The sequence below is a fragment of the Scardinius erythrophthalmus genome (genome assembly GCF_964197995.2).
Source record: "Scardinius erythrophthalmus genome assembly, chromosome: 19".
NCBI classification, from domain to species: domain Eukaryota; kingdom Metazoa; phylum Chordata; class Actinopteri; order Cypriniformes; family Leuciscidae; genus Scardinius; species Scardinius erythrophthalmus.
Window position 1 is genome coordinate 3,626,210 of NC_138239.1, and position 20,220 is coordinate 3,646,429.

General features: G+C 37.2%; 1 protein-coding gene across 2 annotated transcripts in view; it reads right to left on the reverse strand.

Moving 5' to 3' along the window:
* plcb1 (phospholipase C beta 1) overlaps positions 1–16,374 on the reverse strand; it is a 74,411-nt gene extending 58,037 nt beyond the window's left edge. For both annotated transcript variants that reach the window (XM_081347649.1, XM_081347650.1), the window contains exons 1-3: positions 16,054–16,374; positions 13,275–13,352; positions 4,043–4,111 (exon numbers count right to left, since the gene is read on the reverse strand). In XM_081347649.1, the coding sequence (XP_081203775.1) occupies positions 4,043–4,111; positions 13,275–13,352; positions 16,054–16,152 (246 nt within the window). In that variant the 5' untranslated portion in view covers positions 16,153–16,374. The remainder of the gene's footprint in view (positions 1–4,042; positions 4,112–13,274; positions 13,353–16,053) is intronic.
* Between the last annotated feature and the right edge of the window lie 3,846 nt (positions 16,375–20,220).

Sequence of the window (20,220 nt, forward strand, 5' to 3'; positions counted from 1 at the left end):
TTCCAGCATCATTACTCCAGTCTTCAGTGTTACATGATCATGATAACAAACAAGTATTCATTACTTCAATGAGCTCATTGTTTCTGAATTAAAATTAGTACATTTTTTAAAGGGGTGGTATAATCCCCTTTTCACAAGATGTAAAATAAGTCTCTGATGTCCCCAGAGTGTGTGTGTGAAGTTTTAGTTCAAAATATCCCACAGATATTTTTATACAGCATGTTAAAATTGTCACTTTTTGAGGGTGAGCAAAAACTCACCGTTTTGTGTCTGGCCCTTTAAATGCAAATGAGCTGCTGCTCCCGGCACAGGGGGCGGAGCTTCAACAGCTCGACCTTAGCAGCTTCCATTACCTCACACATAAATGCATTGAAAATGTCAAAAACTTTTGGCCAGAAGTGAAAGAAGTGACAACATGTCGAAGCAACAGGACATTTCTGAATGGTTAGTTGATGAATTTATGAAGCTGATGTGTAGTTATCTTCAAGTCATTGATTAGCATATTCTGTCTTGATCATCTATAAATCGCATTCGCGGGGGCGGGGTTTATGTAAATTGTAGGGTTAGTGATGTCACTAACCCTTGGAGGAATGTGGTGTAGTCTCTACCAGCCGTTTGTTGTAGTCCTTAAAAAGTGATTTCTGTAAAAGAAAATATCTCCCTTTGCTTTGAACTTTGAGCGTCGTAACTTTGCAGATGTTGTTTATGCTCAAACAGCAACATTACACACTAACTAAAGTTACAAAAGTCAAATCATAATCAACCACCCCTTTAAATGAATACCTGTTTTGCTACATTTCTGAAATACACAACTAAGACAGTTACCTCTGATAACAGATCACTGTAAATTGTAATGTGGATTCATGCATTTTCTGTAAAGCTGCTTTGAAATGATGTGTATTGTGAAAAGCGCTATACAAATAAATGTGAATTGAATTGAATTACCATGCCAAACACTCAGAGATATTCTCATTTAAAAAATGAGAAACTGGAAAGCACAACTAGACCACCTGAAACAGATGCCTACATCAGAGCTTCTTTCTGTAAACGTTGAAATATTCTTAATTTTTGGCTGCGTGATCAAACACTTTCCCAAACGCTTGCATATCTCCTCAACATCCTTTTGATGGACCATCCACAACCAAATCAATGGATCTGCAGTGCAAACTCAAGCTAAAGCAGGCTTTCTGTTGACGACCACTGTGACGTTACGCATGAAATGACTCTTCATAGCATTTGTGCGTTTCGTTTGGCACCAGTGCCTATTCTCTCATCTCACACACACAAATAACGTCCATGAGCGTCAGGAAAGAGTTCACCTGGGAGACCCGCAGCCCACGGGCTCCATATTTAGATCCAGATATAGCGTGGGTGCAGATGTCTGTCTGCCTGTGGCCATTCCACACCAGATTGCACAGACCATTACCCTCATAGAGAGATGCTTATCACCCACAAGAGCTATTAACCTATATAGGGCCTGGGAAACAGAGCACAATGCCGTAGTAACAGCTAAACCTCCATTACAAGGACATACTTATAAACGGATGCAAGTGAATGAAGGAGAATGGATAGAAAGCTACTGGTGTTACTAGTCCTGCAACTCTAACCAGACATGGGGACTTGTGACTTGGTGACTTGGACTCGAGTCGACTCGAGTCGCTATTTTTATGACTTGTGACTTGACTTGACAAAAAATAAAATACTTGAGACTTGACTCGGACTTGGAAGTTAAAGACTCGGGACTTGACTTGACTTGAGACACGATGACTTGAATGACTTGAGTGTTAATCACATCATGTTTTCAAGTTTGAATATAAAATATATAAATTATTTTAAAAAATAAAGTTGATTACCCAGCTGGAGCGCAGGCTGAGAATAGCGTTGTCATGACTGGATCACGACACTATCATCAGTCGCGCCCTCTCGTACCTCGCACACCACGCCCACTCAGATCAGATATCACATCAACATGTCAGCCGGAGGGGTACTGACTCCGAGGGTCATCGCTTTCGGCTTCAAGAATTATTCACAAGATGGCAAAAGATGAACAGCGCTTTGCAAGACATGCAACATTAACATCGCGGATAGCCAGACAGAGCTGCCAACTCACGCATTCACCGTGAGACACACGCGACACTTTTCACATGCTCTCACGTCGCCACACGTTCATTTTCTCACGCACAGAAAAATCGCGACGCAAGAGGAGGTTACATATGATATAAAAAAAATCTCAGCTCTCAGATTATGTCACTTTTATTACGAAATTCAAACAATAAATACCGTTTTGGCGCTTGTAAATGTGACGCGACAGATCCCTAGCGGCAGGTGAACCGATCATCTCTAAAAATAAACACGAATGAACAATGTTGAAAGATACAGTAGGCCTACAACTTACCGAAATGTATATTCCTCATACATAATATCGACCAATCAATCAAACAAATGGTTTAATAAAACAGCTGGAGAACAATTATGTCACATAACATTTACCCCAGGAAAGCCATTTGATGACCATAATATGGCTATAGCACGTTAGTTGGCTAGAAAAAAGTATTTTGCTAAATATGTGTACTATTACATATTTATTATATTTTTACTTATCATTAAATAAAGTTGTTATTATAATAAAAAACGCATTATCTCTCTCTGTATATTTACAGCATTAGGTGAGTTGTTTTTTTCTTGAGAAAAATTAATGCCTATCTTGTGTAGCCTACCTAATATTTATCCAAATGAGTCAATATTAAATCAGATTACAATAATTGAATTGAAATAATAAAAAAGCGTAGCTTACCAGAAATTGTACCATGTAAACATTGTAACATGTTGTCACTAAACCGAATACAATTCAGTTTAGTTACTAAAATGTTTTGACAATCACAATACACTTATTGTAAACACAGTTTACATACAACATTAAACTTTGTTACATTTTAAACACTGTTGGCAGAAGTGAAAAATAAATAATTTTATGAAGTAACAATTTTGTTTGATTCCATGATGTATTTTACTGAACATGAGTATTTACAATGCAACTCCAAATTATTGTAATTTATTGACAGTTACCCATATCTGGTCTTTACACTTTATTAAGATCAGATTCTGCAGGTAAAATTACAATAATAATGTGACTTGACTTGGACTTGACTTGACCTACTACAGGACTTGACTTGACTTGACTTGACATAGCCTGTGACTTGACTTGACTTGACTTGCCCAAGAAAAAAATACTTGGGACTTACTTGAGACTTGAAGGTTAAGACTTGAGACTTACTTGAGACTTGCACATGTGTGACTTGGTCCCATCTCTGACTCTAACAGTGACACACATCTTTTCCAGCATCCCACAAGTATTTTTCTCATTTATTTACTCCACAGACATCTCAAAAATGCGTTCAATGAGTTATAAGCCAAAACATCCAGTGCCGAGATTAATTAAAACATTAAAATATTTTAGTTTTGACTGTGCATTTCTTTTCTTGTTGAACAACACTACTCAAGCACTGTGAATGAACTAATCACACAAAATAAAACTTTGAGCGTTGTAACTTTGCAGATGTTGTTTATGCTCAAACAGCAACATTACACACTAACTAAAGTTAGAAAAGTCAAATCATAATCAACCACCCCTTTAAAGATTGTAATAGTTTTTTCTTCCTTGTTGTGACGGACATCTGAGTGAAACGGCTTCTTGAACAAGAACAAATGTATAGGGTGGGTCTTGATTTTGTCCATTTGGGAGCTGATTGAATGGTTGTGGTTTGCTATTGGTCGATCTCATGTGACTGACAGGTTACCCCGCCCTCACGACAGTAAACAAGTCATCAGAAAAACAAAACAAGAACTGTCCATTTTGATTTCATGTTGACTTTAAAAGGTTGATAAGAAGTTGACTTGAATTAGACTCAGGATTTGCTTGTGTCACTGCTGAACTTTCCTTTTTCAGTTTTAAAAGACGTTGGAAATATCATTGCTATTGTTTAGCATGTTTGGCATAGTTTGTTTGTTTAATAATAGCAGGATGCATTGAACATGGTCTTACCTTTGGCGTTTTGGTGCATTTCCCCGTCCTTGCATCTTTGATGTAGTTGATGTCCAATAGGTCTGTTTCCTGAGAGAGGGAGGGCAGATTTTATGTCACAGCTCACAAAAACAATTTCATGCTGTTGGAGCAAATCAATATTATGTTAAATGTCACAAAAGCCATTCAGATGTCACACAAGGCAACAGCATGGAGAGTGTTGACAGAGAAAACACTGATGGAAAATCAAGGATTAATAATTTAGCAAATGTAGAACACATTGTTTAATTTACGCACTAGATCCAGATCAAAGAAAGAATCGAATGACTCTCTTAAAAATACATTCCTAAGGAAATGATGAGGAACCAGAGCGCCGCATTATTTGCGTCTGCAGTGTGTAATGGGCACGCTGATAGATATGCTTTCTGACAGCTGCAGCAGAACCGAAAGCTGACGGCATTCTGCTGGCATGGCTGAGCTACAACTGAGCTGAACAAAACAAAGAGGCATTTGCTCTTTATTCTCATTTATGCAACACAGCGATGAATGAGGATAAAAATATAACATCATTTTTATGATGGTAAAACCTCATATGCTTCAGGGGACAACATTTGTAACACATGGGGATGTAACTGTGCCCTGTAGTGACACCGTACTACAAAAACGAAGCATTTTTCGAATTCCTTTATTTTAATTATGCATGCTTTTTATGGTCTCATAGTAAACAAGGTCTATACTTTAAAAGAAAATAATGTCACACCACAGAGATACTTAAATCAGCCAAAGCATTTAAGCACAGGGAGGGAGTGCTGTTTCCGAATATGAATATCACAAATATTGTGATTGCAATATGCCTCATTTGAATAAACAAGAAGTTAATATTGAGATACCTACATTTTAGACACAGTATCGCCAGATACAATCTGTTTTACCTCTATTATTGAAAATTGTTCCGAACAAACACAACAGAACTGCCGTAGGATTTTGTCTGTGTTCTGTCAATTAGTTTGGTTCTGTGTTTCTCCGACCCCTGCCTGTTTGTTTCTATGGTGTTTGATTGATTGTTAGTTCATTTCAGGTGTTGTCTTGTTAATTTTCTCTTCAGTTCTGTCTATGTATACCCTGTGTTCTGTCTGGTTCTTTGTCAGTTATTAACGTTACTTGTTTTGGTTGTTCTGTTCCCGATCTTGTCCCTGAGTATCCGTTTGAGTTTGAGTTTGATGAAGCTGCTGCACGTTAGGGATGGGCAAATGAAGCCTCATGAAGCACTGAGGCTTTCCCCTGAATGTTTCGGGAAAAGATTCGAAGCACCAAGTGTGTCGAAAACAGCGCCATCTTGTGGCAGGTCAAATTTATAGCAGCCATGTTTATGAGCAGCTGAGTGTGCAGCGCCGTTGTTTTATCCATAAGCACAAATAAAAGCCTGACAATGCTAAATGTTCAGTTTTCTGAGAATATAAGTCATATTAAAGTGTGGCAATAAGAGTTGCTTGATGCAAGTAAATGTTGGTCTAATATTTTATGGTTTCTATGCTGTTTATGTGTCAGAATATATGATCATGTAACATAGGCTGTAGGCTTATTTATATATATTACAAAAAACTTCATAACTACTTAAACTTCGAAAAAACCTGTAGAGTAGTGATCTGGGTTCAAGCATTCCGACACACAAAGTGAAGCATTCACGTGACTGGAAAGAAAGTGAGGCTTCATTTTTCGTTGATCACGTGTTTCTCTGAAAACAATACGCGCTCAGGCACGGAGCTTCATGAGAAATTGCGCTGCGTACTCGACACACGATTTGAAGCTTCAGTGTCAAATGTAACATCACTACTGCACGTAGATCTTGCATCCTCCATCTCCGCAACTGGTTGTAACAGCAACACACTTTCGTGGTGTTTTGTGTTCTGGGATGATCCAACGAGTCGATTGAGTGAACGATTCAATGACTCAACGCGGTTGAACTTCGTTCCTGAATGAATCAGTATTTATGAACGAATCTGCGTTTGCATCCTAAATCGCATACTTCTCTACTATATAGTAAGCAAAAAACAGTATGTGACAAAATAAGTATTTTCGAATTTACAGTACTTATAAAAGAGTAGGTGAAAGTACCCAGATGATCAACTACTTCCGGTGAGATTCTGAAGTGTGCATCTGATGGACACTTTACTATCCCATGAGGCCTCAGGAGAGGATTTGTGAATGACAGAGAAGCGACAACTGATGCTGGAAGGTCACATGACAATGACAACATGGCGGATGTAGATCATGTGGATTACATTCATAGTACGAATTTAATCCAGACTTCCATGAATTTCATACACATTCATGCTATATAGAACATACTTTTTTAGCGGCCGCAAAGTAATTGCTTATTCGAAATAAGTACCTATTCAAGAGAGTATGCGATTTCAGCCTGTGTTTTGGTCAGTTATTTCTCACACCGATCTCGCTAACTTCCCTCCGTCTCGTACACTCGAATGAACGTCATTGCTTAAATACACAAGTGCCTGCTACTGGTGGCATTCTTGCTATGTGTTTACAGTAAATGAAACATCCTAAGCCCTTGATCACTTGTGGGTAAATTAAGTGTGAGCACTGATGTCATAATCGTGTTGCACTGTAGTCTATGTAGTTGCCCGATGTGTACATATGAGTAGACTCGCTCCCTCGGTCAAAATCTTGGTCTGTTTAAATAAACTTTCTTTGCCCACTTGACGAAGTTGAACGCACTTCAAAACGGCGGTGCAGATTCCCCCAAGGAAGTTGTAGTATGTCTAGTTACTTATGGAAGTTGAAGTATGTCTAAAAGGCCCTGTACCAAATGGCTCACTTAATAAGCACTAACGGTCTTGTGGACTTACACTGGCCGACGCGTGATCGTGAAGTCCACGAGACCAAAGGGTGTCCCATTTGTAATTTTAGCTTTCAGAAGGGTGCTCTGCAGTCCATATGCGTCCTCGATAGGAAGACTGCAAGTGTTTAGGGTGCCATTTGGGACCGGGCCAAAGTGGAGTTAAACGCAGCCTCGGTTGCATGAATGATTCAATGACTCCTGAATGAATCAGTGCTTTGAATGAATCGGTTGAATGAATGAATCGGATGCGTGTCGCCACCTACTGTTTCCGCAACAGAATTAAAAATAAAAAAGGTAATTGTGACTTTTTATCTCACAATTCAGACTTTTTTTCTCACAATTGCCAGTTTATTTCTCGCAATTCTGACTTTATAACACACAATTGTGGCTTTATATCAAGAAAGTCTGACTATATCTCGCAATTCTGAATTTATAACACACAATTGCGACTTTATATCACGCCAGTCTGACTATATCTCGCAATTATAATATAGTATATAATACTATAATACTATACTATATATAATATATAATATAGACCACATTTAAAAAATCCACATCGGTTGACTACAGTCTTAAAGAAAAAAATTAGACGACTAACTTGCAAGACTAGTCTTAAATAGGTTTATGCAACCGGCCACTGGTGATTAAAAACTTTCCCTTAAACTGACATAATAATCAATTATAATTTCAAAATCCATCCATTATCATTATTTCTATATTATATTTCTGTTCCTTCCTGAAATGCATTTTGGATGGGCTGCAATCCCCACCCCTCGCTGACACACTTTTGCGTGTGTGACACAGTCGAGGATGAGGACAAGCAGACTCCAGGAGATTATATAAAGACAACCTGGATGTCATTTGTTCAGCGCTTTGACCTAAAACACTTACACAAGAACGTCTCCTTTAATATTCACTGGGCCATGAGGTCAATCCCAACTCAACTCACATTTACTTCAGACCGTCAGATAACTTCGAAATAAAAACATGATGCACAAACGACATTGAGGAGAAACCGAACAATGCCTGTAGGATATTTTAATGCAGTTTTATATTTTCTGATCATGTGAGGGTGCCTGTAAAACATGCAACTATAACGCCATGCACTTCAATGCTCCCCATAATATGACTATATAATATTTATGATAATTGCAAGTAACTGCCAAGGCTATCTGAATAATGAAAGCATCTCTGCAGTCAACCGGCTCAAATATGAAAATTGGAGTATGGTGGCGAGCGCTTCACCAGCGCCATGGCAACAGGGGATGGAGGTGGTCTGTGACGGGGAGTTGGGCTAAAGCAATTTGAAGACAGGCACCAGGCACCGTGAAATCAGCTTGCAGAAGACGTCGCCGACTCAGACTCCTGCTTCTGTGCTCGCTGAAAATCCATTGAGACTACATGATCAAATATCTGATAGTTCAGCAGAGCAAACCGCAGTCTATTGACTCTCTATCCACAGAAAACTCACAAACGTGCAACAATGTTCAATAATGAAGCTGGTTGTAAGTGACTGTAATGATTTCCTCGTCTCTCGCTGGCGACAATCCGGCCTGCAGTGCATCTAAATATAGAAAATCATGTATTGATTCAATAGATGCTTGCTTTGCATAACAACCCTGGATGCTTTTACATTACTATTGGCCAGAGGCGGCTGTTCTGGAATTCCTCACGTATTTTATGGACAGGAAAAACTGTCGGTTTGTTTTCATCGCTTTCATTGATTTGCAAGTAGAATGTTATTTAAAAAAACAACTGTGACCTCTGGTTTCTCGGTCCATGTGCATGTATATTATACACATGATATCAGGGTGAACAACAAGAATGTGTTAATATTTAGTGTGATCTAGACATGCTTTTGTAGGGCCCTATGAAATCCATTAAATTTTTTCCCAAATTCCGTTTTATTTATTTTTTTTTCAAATTCCGTTTTTCAGTTTTAATGTTTCTGGATTTTGTTTTTTTCCCCCGTTGACTCCATTTTAAATGGTAAAATTCAATTTTAGTAATCAAAAAGCATGTCAAATTAATTGAAATCATAAAAAATTTATCATACAAAATTTATTAAATGTTTAACAAATATTTTATGTTTTGGGCCCTATGAAATATATCTTTTTTTCTCAAATTCCATTTTATTTTTCACCAAATTCTGACTTTCTGATTTAAGTTTTCTGGATTCCATTTTAATGGTTTAATTAAACTTTGATAATAAAAAAGTCGAATTAATTATTTATTTTATTATTATTATTATTATTTGTTGTGTATTTTTTTTTTGGCAATCAATCAAATAAAGGCCTAAAAACATTCCTTTAATTTATCTTTTAATAATATGAAATTAAACAAACTTTTTTTGCACAACTGAGCTTTACTGTTATGCAACAGCTTAAGAAAATTTGTGATTATTCCTTAAAAAATAAAGTTTTAATATATAATTTATTTTTATTATTATTGGTGTTAGTATTATTATTACATCGAGATGCTTAATTCTACTGCACAACAGTAATATATTTCTGTCATAATTTCTTCAAGTTAAACCGAACTTTTATTTTGACGGGTTGCCGTTAAGACCTTTGAGTTTCTGAGTGTTTATGATATGATGATAGTTTTTCTCAAATGAAAAGCAAATATGCACATGAAATGACTCTCAAAGCAGCTCTGAGGATGAAGTTCATGCATTTATGGATCTGTTTTTATTTAATTCATGAAAAATTTTACAAATTCCATGAAATTCCTTGGTAGTAAATTCCGTTTTTATGACTGATTTTGCGGTTCCGTCAGTGTTCATAGGGCCCTACTTTTGTTTTCAGCAATATCTATAAGCACAGATACTGTGCTTCAGGCAATAATTCAACACAGTTTTGGAGTCCTGCGAGTCCTTCAGAGTCCGTCACAATTAGCTATGTTTTATTCAATACCATCTGGTCTCAGAAGATTGAGTCACTCATATGAACATTATTCTGATATTACTCACTGCTACTTTCACACATTCTGCACTTGACTCACATGACAAATGATATGATGGAGTTTGCTGGAACACACTTGTACTCGACTGAATCATAATCGATTCTCTTATATAAAAGGGCAAGAGGAGAAAAAGAGAATATGGTGCCAAATCCACACTCAACTGACATGACCTCACTTCCTGTTGCCTTCGCTGTACATCAACTTATGCATACATTTACACCGTAATTGTAATGCATTTTTTCAGTCTACAAGTCTCAAGACTTTTTTTCCCTGAAATAACATGCAAGACCAGAAACATGCATTATGAAAGTGGATAGGGTCAGTTTTTAATTTATGCTAATGCATAATAAAAACAAACAAACATAAAAGCCAGTTTAGGCTAAAGTTTTTGGTTAAAAAGTATATAAATATATATATATATTTTATTTTTAGAAAATGGCCGATCGTTTCGCTAGATAAGACCCTTATTTCTCGGCTGGGATCGTGTAGAGACTTTGAAGCTGCATTGAGACGGACATTTGAACCTTCAAATCATTGGTTGCCATTGAAGTCCATTATATGGAGAAAAATCCTGGAATGTTTTCCTCAAAAACCTTCATTTCTTTTCGACTGAAGAGAGAAAGACATGGATATCTTGGATGACATCGGGGTGAGTAAATTATCAGGAAAACATTTTTTGAAAGTGAACTAATCCTTAAACATACTTTTACAGTTCAAAATCAATGCTTTTTTTTTCAATGTTGTGGCAGGTGAGCACTTCATTTGCTGAAAACATTTAAACAGCTCAATGAGCTTAAATTATTATGATAAGATAAGATTGTGTTCTCTGACGCTTTCACTGCTGCTGTACTGATGTTATCTTACCAAACGTGCTTGTGATTTTGAGTTATTATTGTCTGGCGTCCCATAGAGCAGTTCTGCCTTTTAATACTATGTGACTTCCTGTTCTGCTCCTCACCCACACGCAACTCTATTCAGATCATTTCAGAGCAATTACTATTGAGCACAATCTATTAGATGCTGTTTATCAAATCTGCAGCTCCAGGTACATAAATCAATTGCAGAAAGCGATGGACGGACAGAAACACTTCAAATTAAAAATTCATCCATGCTTCGATGAAAAGCTTTCATTGAAAGTGGGATGCCTCGATTAGCCAAACTCTGAGGCTATGTGAGCATTTGGCTGTCAGTTCTCCATCTGGACAATAGACTCAACCTCATTCCCTACAGACAGACATTGGAAAGTGACACCACACCAGATAAAATGAACAGTTTTGCTCTGATGAGATGTCCAGTGTGTGTAATGTCTCTTTTTAATGCTCAGGACACTTAATGGTCTCTTTAGCCCACAGCCCAGTGTTTTTATCATTAACAAAACTAAAAATACTAAAAACATATAAGCTAGATGACATAAATTACATGGCAAGATGAAAAAGTACATGTAATGTTAATTGAAATAAATTAGATGTTAAATAAAAAAAAAAAAATTAGATGTTAACTGAAATAAATTCAATGTTAAATCCATAAATATAATGTTAATTAAAATAAATTAGATGTAAAAAATAAATAAAAAAATAAACAAATGTATGTTAATTGAAATGAATTAGATGTTAAATAGAAATACATACATTTAATGTTAATTGAAATAAATTAAATGTTAAATAAAAATAAATAAATATAATGTTAATTGAAATAAATTAGATGTTAAATAAAAATAAATACATGTAATGTTAATTGAAATAAAGTAGATGTTAAATGAATGAATAAATAAATGCAATGTTAAAGGGGTAGTGAACTGAGAAACCAAATTTTCATACTATAAGAAAATCCTGTAAGTTTCAGAACTGAAAACAGCTTTTATCGCAACCAAGCCAAAAAACGACTTGTTGTGGAAAGTGAAAGTCCTCTGCAGAAGAAGATCCACGCCTACTTAATCATCGCAACATTAGCCCCGCCCACTGACATGTTAGTGGGATGAGGAGGAGAGAAGAGCGATACAGCATCACTGGACTAAAAATAACATTACTAAATCCTAATGCTATGTGGTTATTTATTTTCAACAACGTGAATGTCTCAGTTGAGCGTTATTTATTTGTATTCTGTACATTTCACGGTGGATTCTTTGGTAAATCAGTCGCTATTTCGGCGCAGGCTTTACAAACAGACTTTTACGATATAGACTCGACAGTGATGCGACAACATGCAAGTTACCGTGTTCATTCTAATGCCTGATCTGTGACCAGTGATTTCTGATGTGTAATGTACAATCAGATGTACAATTTTTGTCTATGTGTCGGTAAGTCAAACCAGTGACCTAACGGTCAACTTCACATTGTTTCACTTACTATGAAAATAATCTGTTATTTAAACTGTGATTAAATTATATATAGAAAGCGATCAAAGAATGCTACCTTTGCAATCGCTGGAGCTGTCAATCAAACAGCGCGACTTTATCAGTGACTGAGTTCTGGACTCTCGCCAAAACTCCCATTATAATCAACAAATCTCTTATTTACATCGTGTTTGCACTGTTAGTTGTGATGAAAGCATTTGTTAGTGTGCAGAAATCGAGTTGCAATGACGAGATCACTGCATTCATGCACCCAACATGTCTGTGATCGGCTACAATGCTCATCACTGCAACCTTTCATGCCACAATGTAAATATGATGCTATAGACCTCAATATAATGCTATAATCACACTTTCCATGATTAGTTAACCTTGAGAGCTATATTAGTAGAAACCTGCTAAAAGGTTTCGAGAGAGTTCCACATGTAATACTCAGCTATTTTATATGCAAACCTGTTAGCCAATCACAGCAGTGGGTGTTTACACTGATGTCTCACACAGACACGCCCCTTCAAACAGAGCGTTTAAATCAGAAGATAAAATCAGGCTTGGAAAATGCCTTTTATTTCTAAATTATGACCATTTTTGATGTAAAAATCATACTAACATACTAACAAGTGCACCCCAGGAAACATTATAAAACAATGAAAAAATGCAGTTCATGACCCCTTTAATTGAAATAAAAAGTTAAATAAATATAAATAAATAAATGTAGTTAATTGAAAAAAAAAGCTAAATAAATAAATGTTAATTGAAATAAATTACATAACATAGGAATATTAAAATACTTCCAGCTAGTTCTAAAGACAAAATGTACCTTTTTTTTAACGAAAACTAAACTTTAAATAAAAATGAATAAAAAATAAATAGGCATATTAAAAAACTAATCAAAACAACAAAATTAACTAAAACTAACAAATAATAAGATAATAGTAATGATAAATAACTCTGACAACCTGATCAACATATATTGCACACAAAACTGGGAAGCACTTGTGTAAATAAACAAATACTAATAATAATCCTCACACACGCTTCAATCACACTGCACTGGTTTGTGATTTGAGAAATGTTACCTTATTCTGATCGGTCCAGTACAGGAAGTATCCCTGCGGATCGACGCGCAACGTCACTGGAGTCACAGTAGAAGAATCCTGAGCAGAGAAATGACACTTTTAAGTCTAAATACACAGCAGATATAATATAAACATGGTTATGGCCAACATATTCACAGCATGCATTAAAGGTCCCGCGAAAAGATTACTTTTTTCCCAGCATTGACATATTTCCTATTGGAACATGGTTGAAATTCAAGACGCTGAAGACATTCTTAAAATACTTAAATATACAGTATGCATCTTTAAATGTTTTATATTTCTCTATTTTTAATTTGATTAGGCTGTTTGCAATGCTTTATGGGATTGTAGTTCTTTCCCTCTTTAAAGCTGTATATGCAGTCTTTATTCAAACACTTTTTTTCTTCAAACCAAAGTTTGTAGTGTTGTGATTCTCCTTGAAGCTGGTTGGTCTGGTTTATGGCTTATAACGCTTCAACCAAGACTTTTTTGAAATCCCCATGGAAAGAAAATATACTGTAAAAGTGGACAGGCACTGTTGAACTCTAAACCTTTAGTTTACATGAGCCATGATTTACCGCTTGCACATTCTTGGACAATCCACATCATGCATATATGGATCTGAATGCAAAATGATGTCATCGGTACAGCTGGAGGAGAAAGATATCATTTCAAATGCTAAAAGTTTCCTTTCACTCCGGCATATAGAAGAGCTCAGAGCTAACCGATGGAATATAACCCATGATTTTGATATCAAGGGTCTGTAAAGTCGACTGCAGGAGGAGTTATTTTAAGCACACTGAACAAAAAGCGCAGCAAAATCAAAGTCTTCAGTGAACCGACGTCATGTTTCTGTGGGAGGTAAAGCCTAATCTTGCCTCGCGCAAGAAAACACATGGGATTTCTGTGGCAATCCACTTGAAAACATGTTTCTCGATGCGGTCTCGGGACGGACCGAAAGTCGAGGTTTGACTCAGACATTGCATAAGTGCTCTATATTAGCGTGATTCATGCTGGCTTGTAATAATTTCCCACTGGTGGAAGTCACAGAATTTCAAGAGGCAGGAAACGAGACGTCGGTCCCGTTTTAAACGCTTTTAAGCGGATCATCTGAACAGACAAGCAGCTGTGCTGTGAGGAGAGACGTCCCTTCAGAACGAGATCTGGAATTGATTGTGTTATTTTAGATCTTGCGTGGGTCTGCACACATTCTAACTGCACATCTAAGTTGGGCGGCGCAGCATGTCTTAATGTAAGGCAGGCCAGGAAGACGGGAATATAAAGCATGAAAGTTGCCATAGCAACAGGCCAAGATTTCCAGTTTTATTTGCAGTGAAAAGCTTTTAAACGTCAACATTTTCAGCATAAGCTCATGTAAAGCTGTATGGCATTATGATGCTGATAGCAGTCAGACTCCTCCAGAATACTGCATTCATTTGAAGTGACTTAAGCTTGTAAAGGAACGCAAAATAAATCAGACCTCATTGAAAATATGGGGGTGTTGTTACTTTTAAACCTGGATAAAGTAAAACCAAGAATAGTAAGAAACTGCACTATCTCTAGGTCAAATAATTAGATGGAGATTTTGACGGTCAGATTTTCTGGAGAACATGATCTTCAGGTTTTCGTCATGCATCTCCAGTGCTGAAGAGAAACACGCCAACACATTCACAAATGCATCCTAATGTTTCTTGTCTGCTGACGATTTGCAATGAAAAAAAAAAGAGAAAATGCTGAAAATGGTATCAGATTTAAATGCACTACCAAGAGTTGCACTAATAGCAGCTTTTTTGGACCAAAGTTCTAAAAGGAATGTTGCCTGTGTGATTAAAATAACCAAGAATGGCTTTTATATTTCGCTTTAAAGCATTGCCAAATTAGACAAAAGTACTGATGTTCCCAACATCAACAAATGTTTAACTTTGGATAATTTTACCAAACCACATCAAAACCTCTTAGCTGAGTTACAGTTAATGTTTGGTTAAAAATAAAACCAAATATTCAAGCTCTGTTAAAAGTCCAAGAATTGGTCATTAAAAACATAGTTGATCAACCATGAAATGCAATATTGGGGAGGACATTCCAGTCCTGTAACAAGATAAAGCGTGTGCAATATAAGAAAAACTGAAATCTTGTCAACGCATGCTTTGGAACAAATGTTTGCCAATTGTCTCATATCAACGTGTCTCAATTCTCAGAGTGCAGTGAGTTTTTCCTGCTGGCAAACTCTCATCCAACAGGTGAATGTGAACATCCAGTGCTGGTGCTCAATCAATGCTCATGCAGCACTCACACAAAATGCGACACATTCAGTCTCCAAATGCATGCTTCTTTGTTAAGGTTTTCATATTACAGAGGAATCATCTGAGCTTGTTGCATTAGTGCATTAGGTTTCTGTGAAGTGACAGCAGGGCTGAGATGCAGCGAAACATGACTGCACATAAAGTAACCTGATGTCATTCTCATGAACCTCTGCAGAGACTCGGACAGATGGAGTCTGTGAAACATGCTGATGGACTTGAGAACTGGAAACTGATCTTATTGGCTCATTTCTCTCCCCTCTAACGCCAATAAAGGTTGATCAGGAGCTGACTGAGCGGGTCTGCGGCGTTTAATGTTGGACATGTTCATGTAGGCTATACAATGCAACATCCGCGCGAGCGATCAAACAAACAAACAAACCAACCAAACGCCACGCGCGTTCACCGCAGCATCATCATCATCATCATGTGCATTCACCCTCTGACAGCCGCAGACACACAGGCTAATAGTGACTTACCTCATCCCATTTCATAAACCTACTGCCTCGCTTCAGACTCTCGGACACGCGCACCGGCTTGAGTTGAAGCGCATGAACGCCAGGTTGAGCTCCAGCCATTCAAGCTTCAACATTTACACCCAAAACAGCGTGGGGAAAATCAAGTCACTCTTCTTTCTTCTCCGGGAACAAGCCAAAGCGGAGCGCACAGGAGGACAGCGGAACAGTTGTGGTGAATGGAAGCGCTTTACGCACGCGGATGCCCTTGGCATATGGACACATTACATGCCCGCGGTCTCACTCACTGAACGCCGCAGATTTGTGGTTCAGAACGGAAGGAGCAAATGAGCAGCAGAGAGAACCAGCGGTCATAAATGATGGAGAGAGAGAGTGTGTGTGTGTGTTTGTGTGTGTGAGTCCTCCGCACACTGACTCATGCGCGCGCTGAGATCCAGCGCCTCCTAGTGCGCAGCGCGTCCCTCCCCTGCTCAACAAACCCTCACAATTAAACATTTCATAACACCTCTGCAAAGAGAATCCAGGCAGGACACGTTGGGGGATTTTATTTCTAGCTATTTTAGCCCTATATAATTCGTCGCTGAAGACATTGGTTTATTTATTACAACAATTGCAAATAAATCAAAGTTTATTAATGAAAAGCACAATACAGCATGCTGCAGTAAGACATAGAAGGGATATTATAACGAATGGGCTATAAACTGCCTCGCTGTTTGCATTTGAACAGGCAAATACTTAAGAGTCTATGATTGCAGTGATTATTATGTTTCCAGCATCTTATCTGTTTGGCAACAGTTCTTCTAACCCTATGAAGACACATCATGGCCATATTCCAGGATGACAATGTCAAGATTCATCATGCTCAGATTGTGAAAGAAAGACTGTGAGGAACATGAAGAATCATTTTCACATATGAATCTGCTCCTCTGAGTCCAGAGCTTAAACTCATTGAAAGTGTTTGGGATGTTCTGGAGGAGACTTTACAATACAATATCTTGAGCAAACATTGATGGAAATAAATGTTGTGATGTTATTTCCATCAAGATCTTATTTTGACAATGCAAGAGTATAGCACTCTGTAAAGTCTCTCCCAGCACAAACATAACATGCTAGATACAAAATAACCAGAGCAATAATGATCCAATCATAGACTCTTAAGTATTTGCCATTTAAATCCAAATTTATTTTTTTTTTTTTTTGCATTTTGACCCTTTTTCATGACATTTAAGCTCTTGTACACACTTACTTTCAGAAGCTATTGTAATGTGAAAAAATGTAAAGTATTTATACAGTACATCATTTGTTTTACTGAATTATTATTATTATTATTATTATATATATTTTTTTTTTTGCTGTGAAAAAATACATGTGTCCTGAAAATATAATTAATATTTAAATAAGCATATTTAGGGCAGTAAAAAAAAATTGTTATGGACAACATTATACATTTTTCTTGTAATGCGATCACATTTAAATCATAAATGTCTTTTCCCTGTTCAACATCTGGGAATCTAAATCCTATACAATTCAACACTGAATACAGTATATTAATATCCCTTCTTCTTTTATCACTTATAAACAAATCTAAGCTTATTTATCTATAATGCAAAACAACAGGATTAATTTCTAGAAAATGACCTTGTCCTTCATGTTCAGTTAATGAATGTTACAATTAGGCTGCACCAATATTAATTCAGACCAGCAATAATAATTAGGCCCATGATATACTAATATTGTCAGATACACCATATGATTACTGTTTGAAATTATGTTGTTTTATATCAGCTTGCATTGACTAAAGTACATAAAGATGAATTTAGCTGTTTTATAATGATATATATGCTATGCTTCAGGTGTGATTTAACAGAGGAGGTTAAAATTCTCATTGGAGGAAAATATATTAACATTTTTAGGCCAAAATGTCATCTGAGCATTTTAGTTTTTTATAATTTCTAAAGCAAACAGGTTTGTGCAAGTTACATACCAGTTGTGTTATGTAAGGCAGTTCCTGAACAGTGCTCACATAGAGGAAATAACGTAACTTGGTAAAATCCACCCCTAATTCATAGTGTGTGGGTTAGATTAGATAACACACCCTGAAGGATTCTCTGAGAAGACTATTGTAAAGCCTATATACTGTAGACACAGAGGGCCCTATCTTGCACCCAGCGCAATTGACTTTGTATACCGACGCATGTATCATTCCTATTTTGCACTCGCGCAAAGCGCGCTTTTCCCTCCACAGAAGCACGTCGGTTAACTAAGAAATACACTTGCGCTCCCCGGGGCGGTTCAGCGCAAAGAGGAGGCGTGTTCCAGCGCAAACGTTCCTTCATGCTATTTTGCAGGTTTAGAAAACAATTGCGCTACTAACCAGGAAAAAATGGTTTAAAGTCAGTGGCGCGTTGCGCATGTTATTAATATGCTATTTTAAGGGCGCATGCTTGGCCATAATCAATGTAGCGTGTGCACAACGCGAATGCACTTTGATTCTCTCATCTACACAGAAGCAGCAGTTTTCATTTTTGCAAATCATAGCCTACATTATTACGATAGATAGATAGATAGATAGATAGATAGATAGATAGATAGATAGATAGATAGATAGATAGATAGATAGATAGATAGATAGATAGATAGATAGATAGATAGATAGATAGATAGATAAAAGCATACATCTAGCTTACACATTTACCCAAATTATCATACGCCTTTTTAACCGAAGTTAATTTGGGTGGGTTTCTCCATCCCCAACGTCCCTGACGAGAGCGTTGCTCTCCTTGGCTGTGAACCGCTCCTGGCGCGCGCCTGGCAAATCCGCCGTTACAATAGGAATCCGCTTTAGAACAAACGCGTCTGCTCTTAAAGGGAATGTGAGATGGCGCTCTGATTGGTTTATTTCACGTTACGCCCAAACCACACCTATGAATAATGAAGCTACTTCAGACCAACCCATTTTAGATTTGCGCCTGGCGCAAGAGTAATTTATCCCGCCGGGAAAATAGCAACAGCGCCAAGACCCGCCCACAAAGTTACTTGCGCTTTGCGCTTTGACACTTGCGTTTCAGATCGTTAAAATAGGGCCCAGAGTGTTTCTTGCCACAATTACAAACACTAATAAAAATCACCAAAATGAATCAGCCATCAAATTAAAACCTTTAAGAGCTCCTGGTTAACAGAGAGTTTATATTATATTATATTATATTTTATATTATATATTTATTATAATTTTAAAAAATATATTAAAGCTAAAATATGTAATTTTTTTCATCGCTAGGGTTCGCTAACCTCTTACAATAACAGAGGCGTCGATGACGCAGTGATAAGCGGAATGATGGGACTTGTCGTCATGCCGATGGATCTTATAATGTTTATGGATGAGTGAAAACATTGACGTTTTTAACATGACCGTGAAGCAGGGCGCGAGTGCTAATGAGAGATGGATATCAGCGCCACACGCGAGATCAACATTAGAATAGCATACTGATCATATTCTAAAATATTTATGTACATTTGCTCACCTGTCTAATAAAGTACATGCATGAGCAGCTTCTCCGTCAAGTGGAAGTTAGCCGCGGATGCTAGCTCTCAGCATCTCGAAAATGCCACACTGATATTGATCCTCGTTTTAGTTCTCCTTTTGTCCCAAAGTCTGCTTGCCATGGTCCATAATGTTTGAACAAAACAACAACAGCGTGAGCGCACCGCTAGACGTAACGCAATTGTCGCCATGGTTACTATGGCAGTACGAGCGGAAACCAGGAAAAACGCGGATATTACGTAATTGAAAGGCGACAAGTGAACAGGGACTGGCACTTTTTAAAATTGTGAATCTCTCTGAATTTACAAATTCTTGGAAACATTTAGGATAATGGAAGTATATACTTGAAAGCAATATATAACACTGTGCAAGTGGTTTTTGGATATTTTGATAAATTCTCACGAATACTGAGTGTAATAATATTGTAATAATACATGTGATAATAATAATGATATAGTAAATATTTTTAATTGAATTATTATTTAACAATAATATAAAGATGAATGTGTATATAATAGTATAGTGTGTGTAGGCTCGTGTGTGTGTGCAGAAGCGCGTATAATCCTGCACATCTGTCGAGTTGTGCTTCTGCTGCTGTATTTCCTGCTTCTGCTGGATCATGTGCTCCT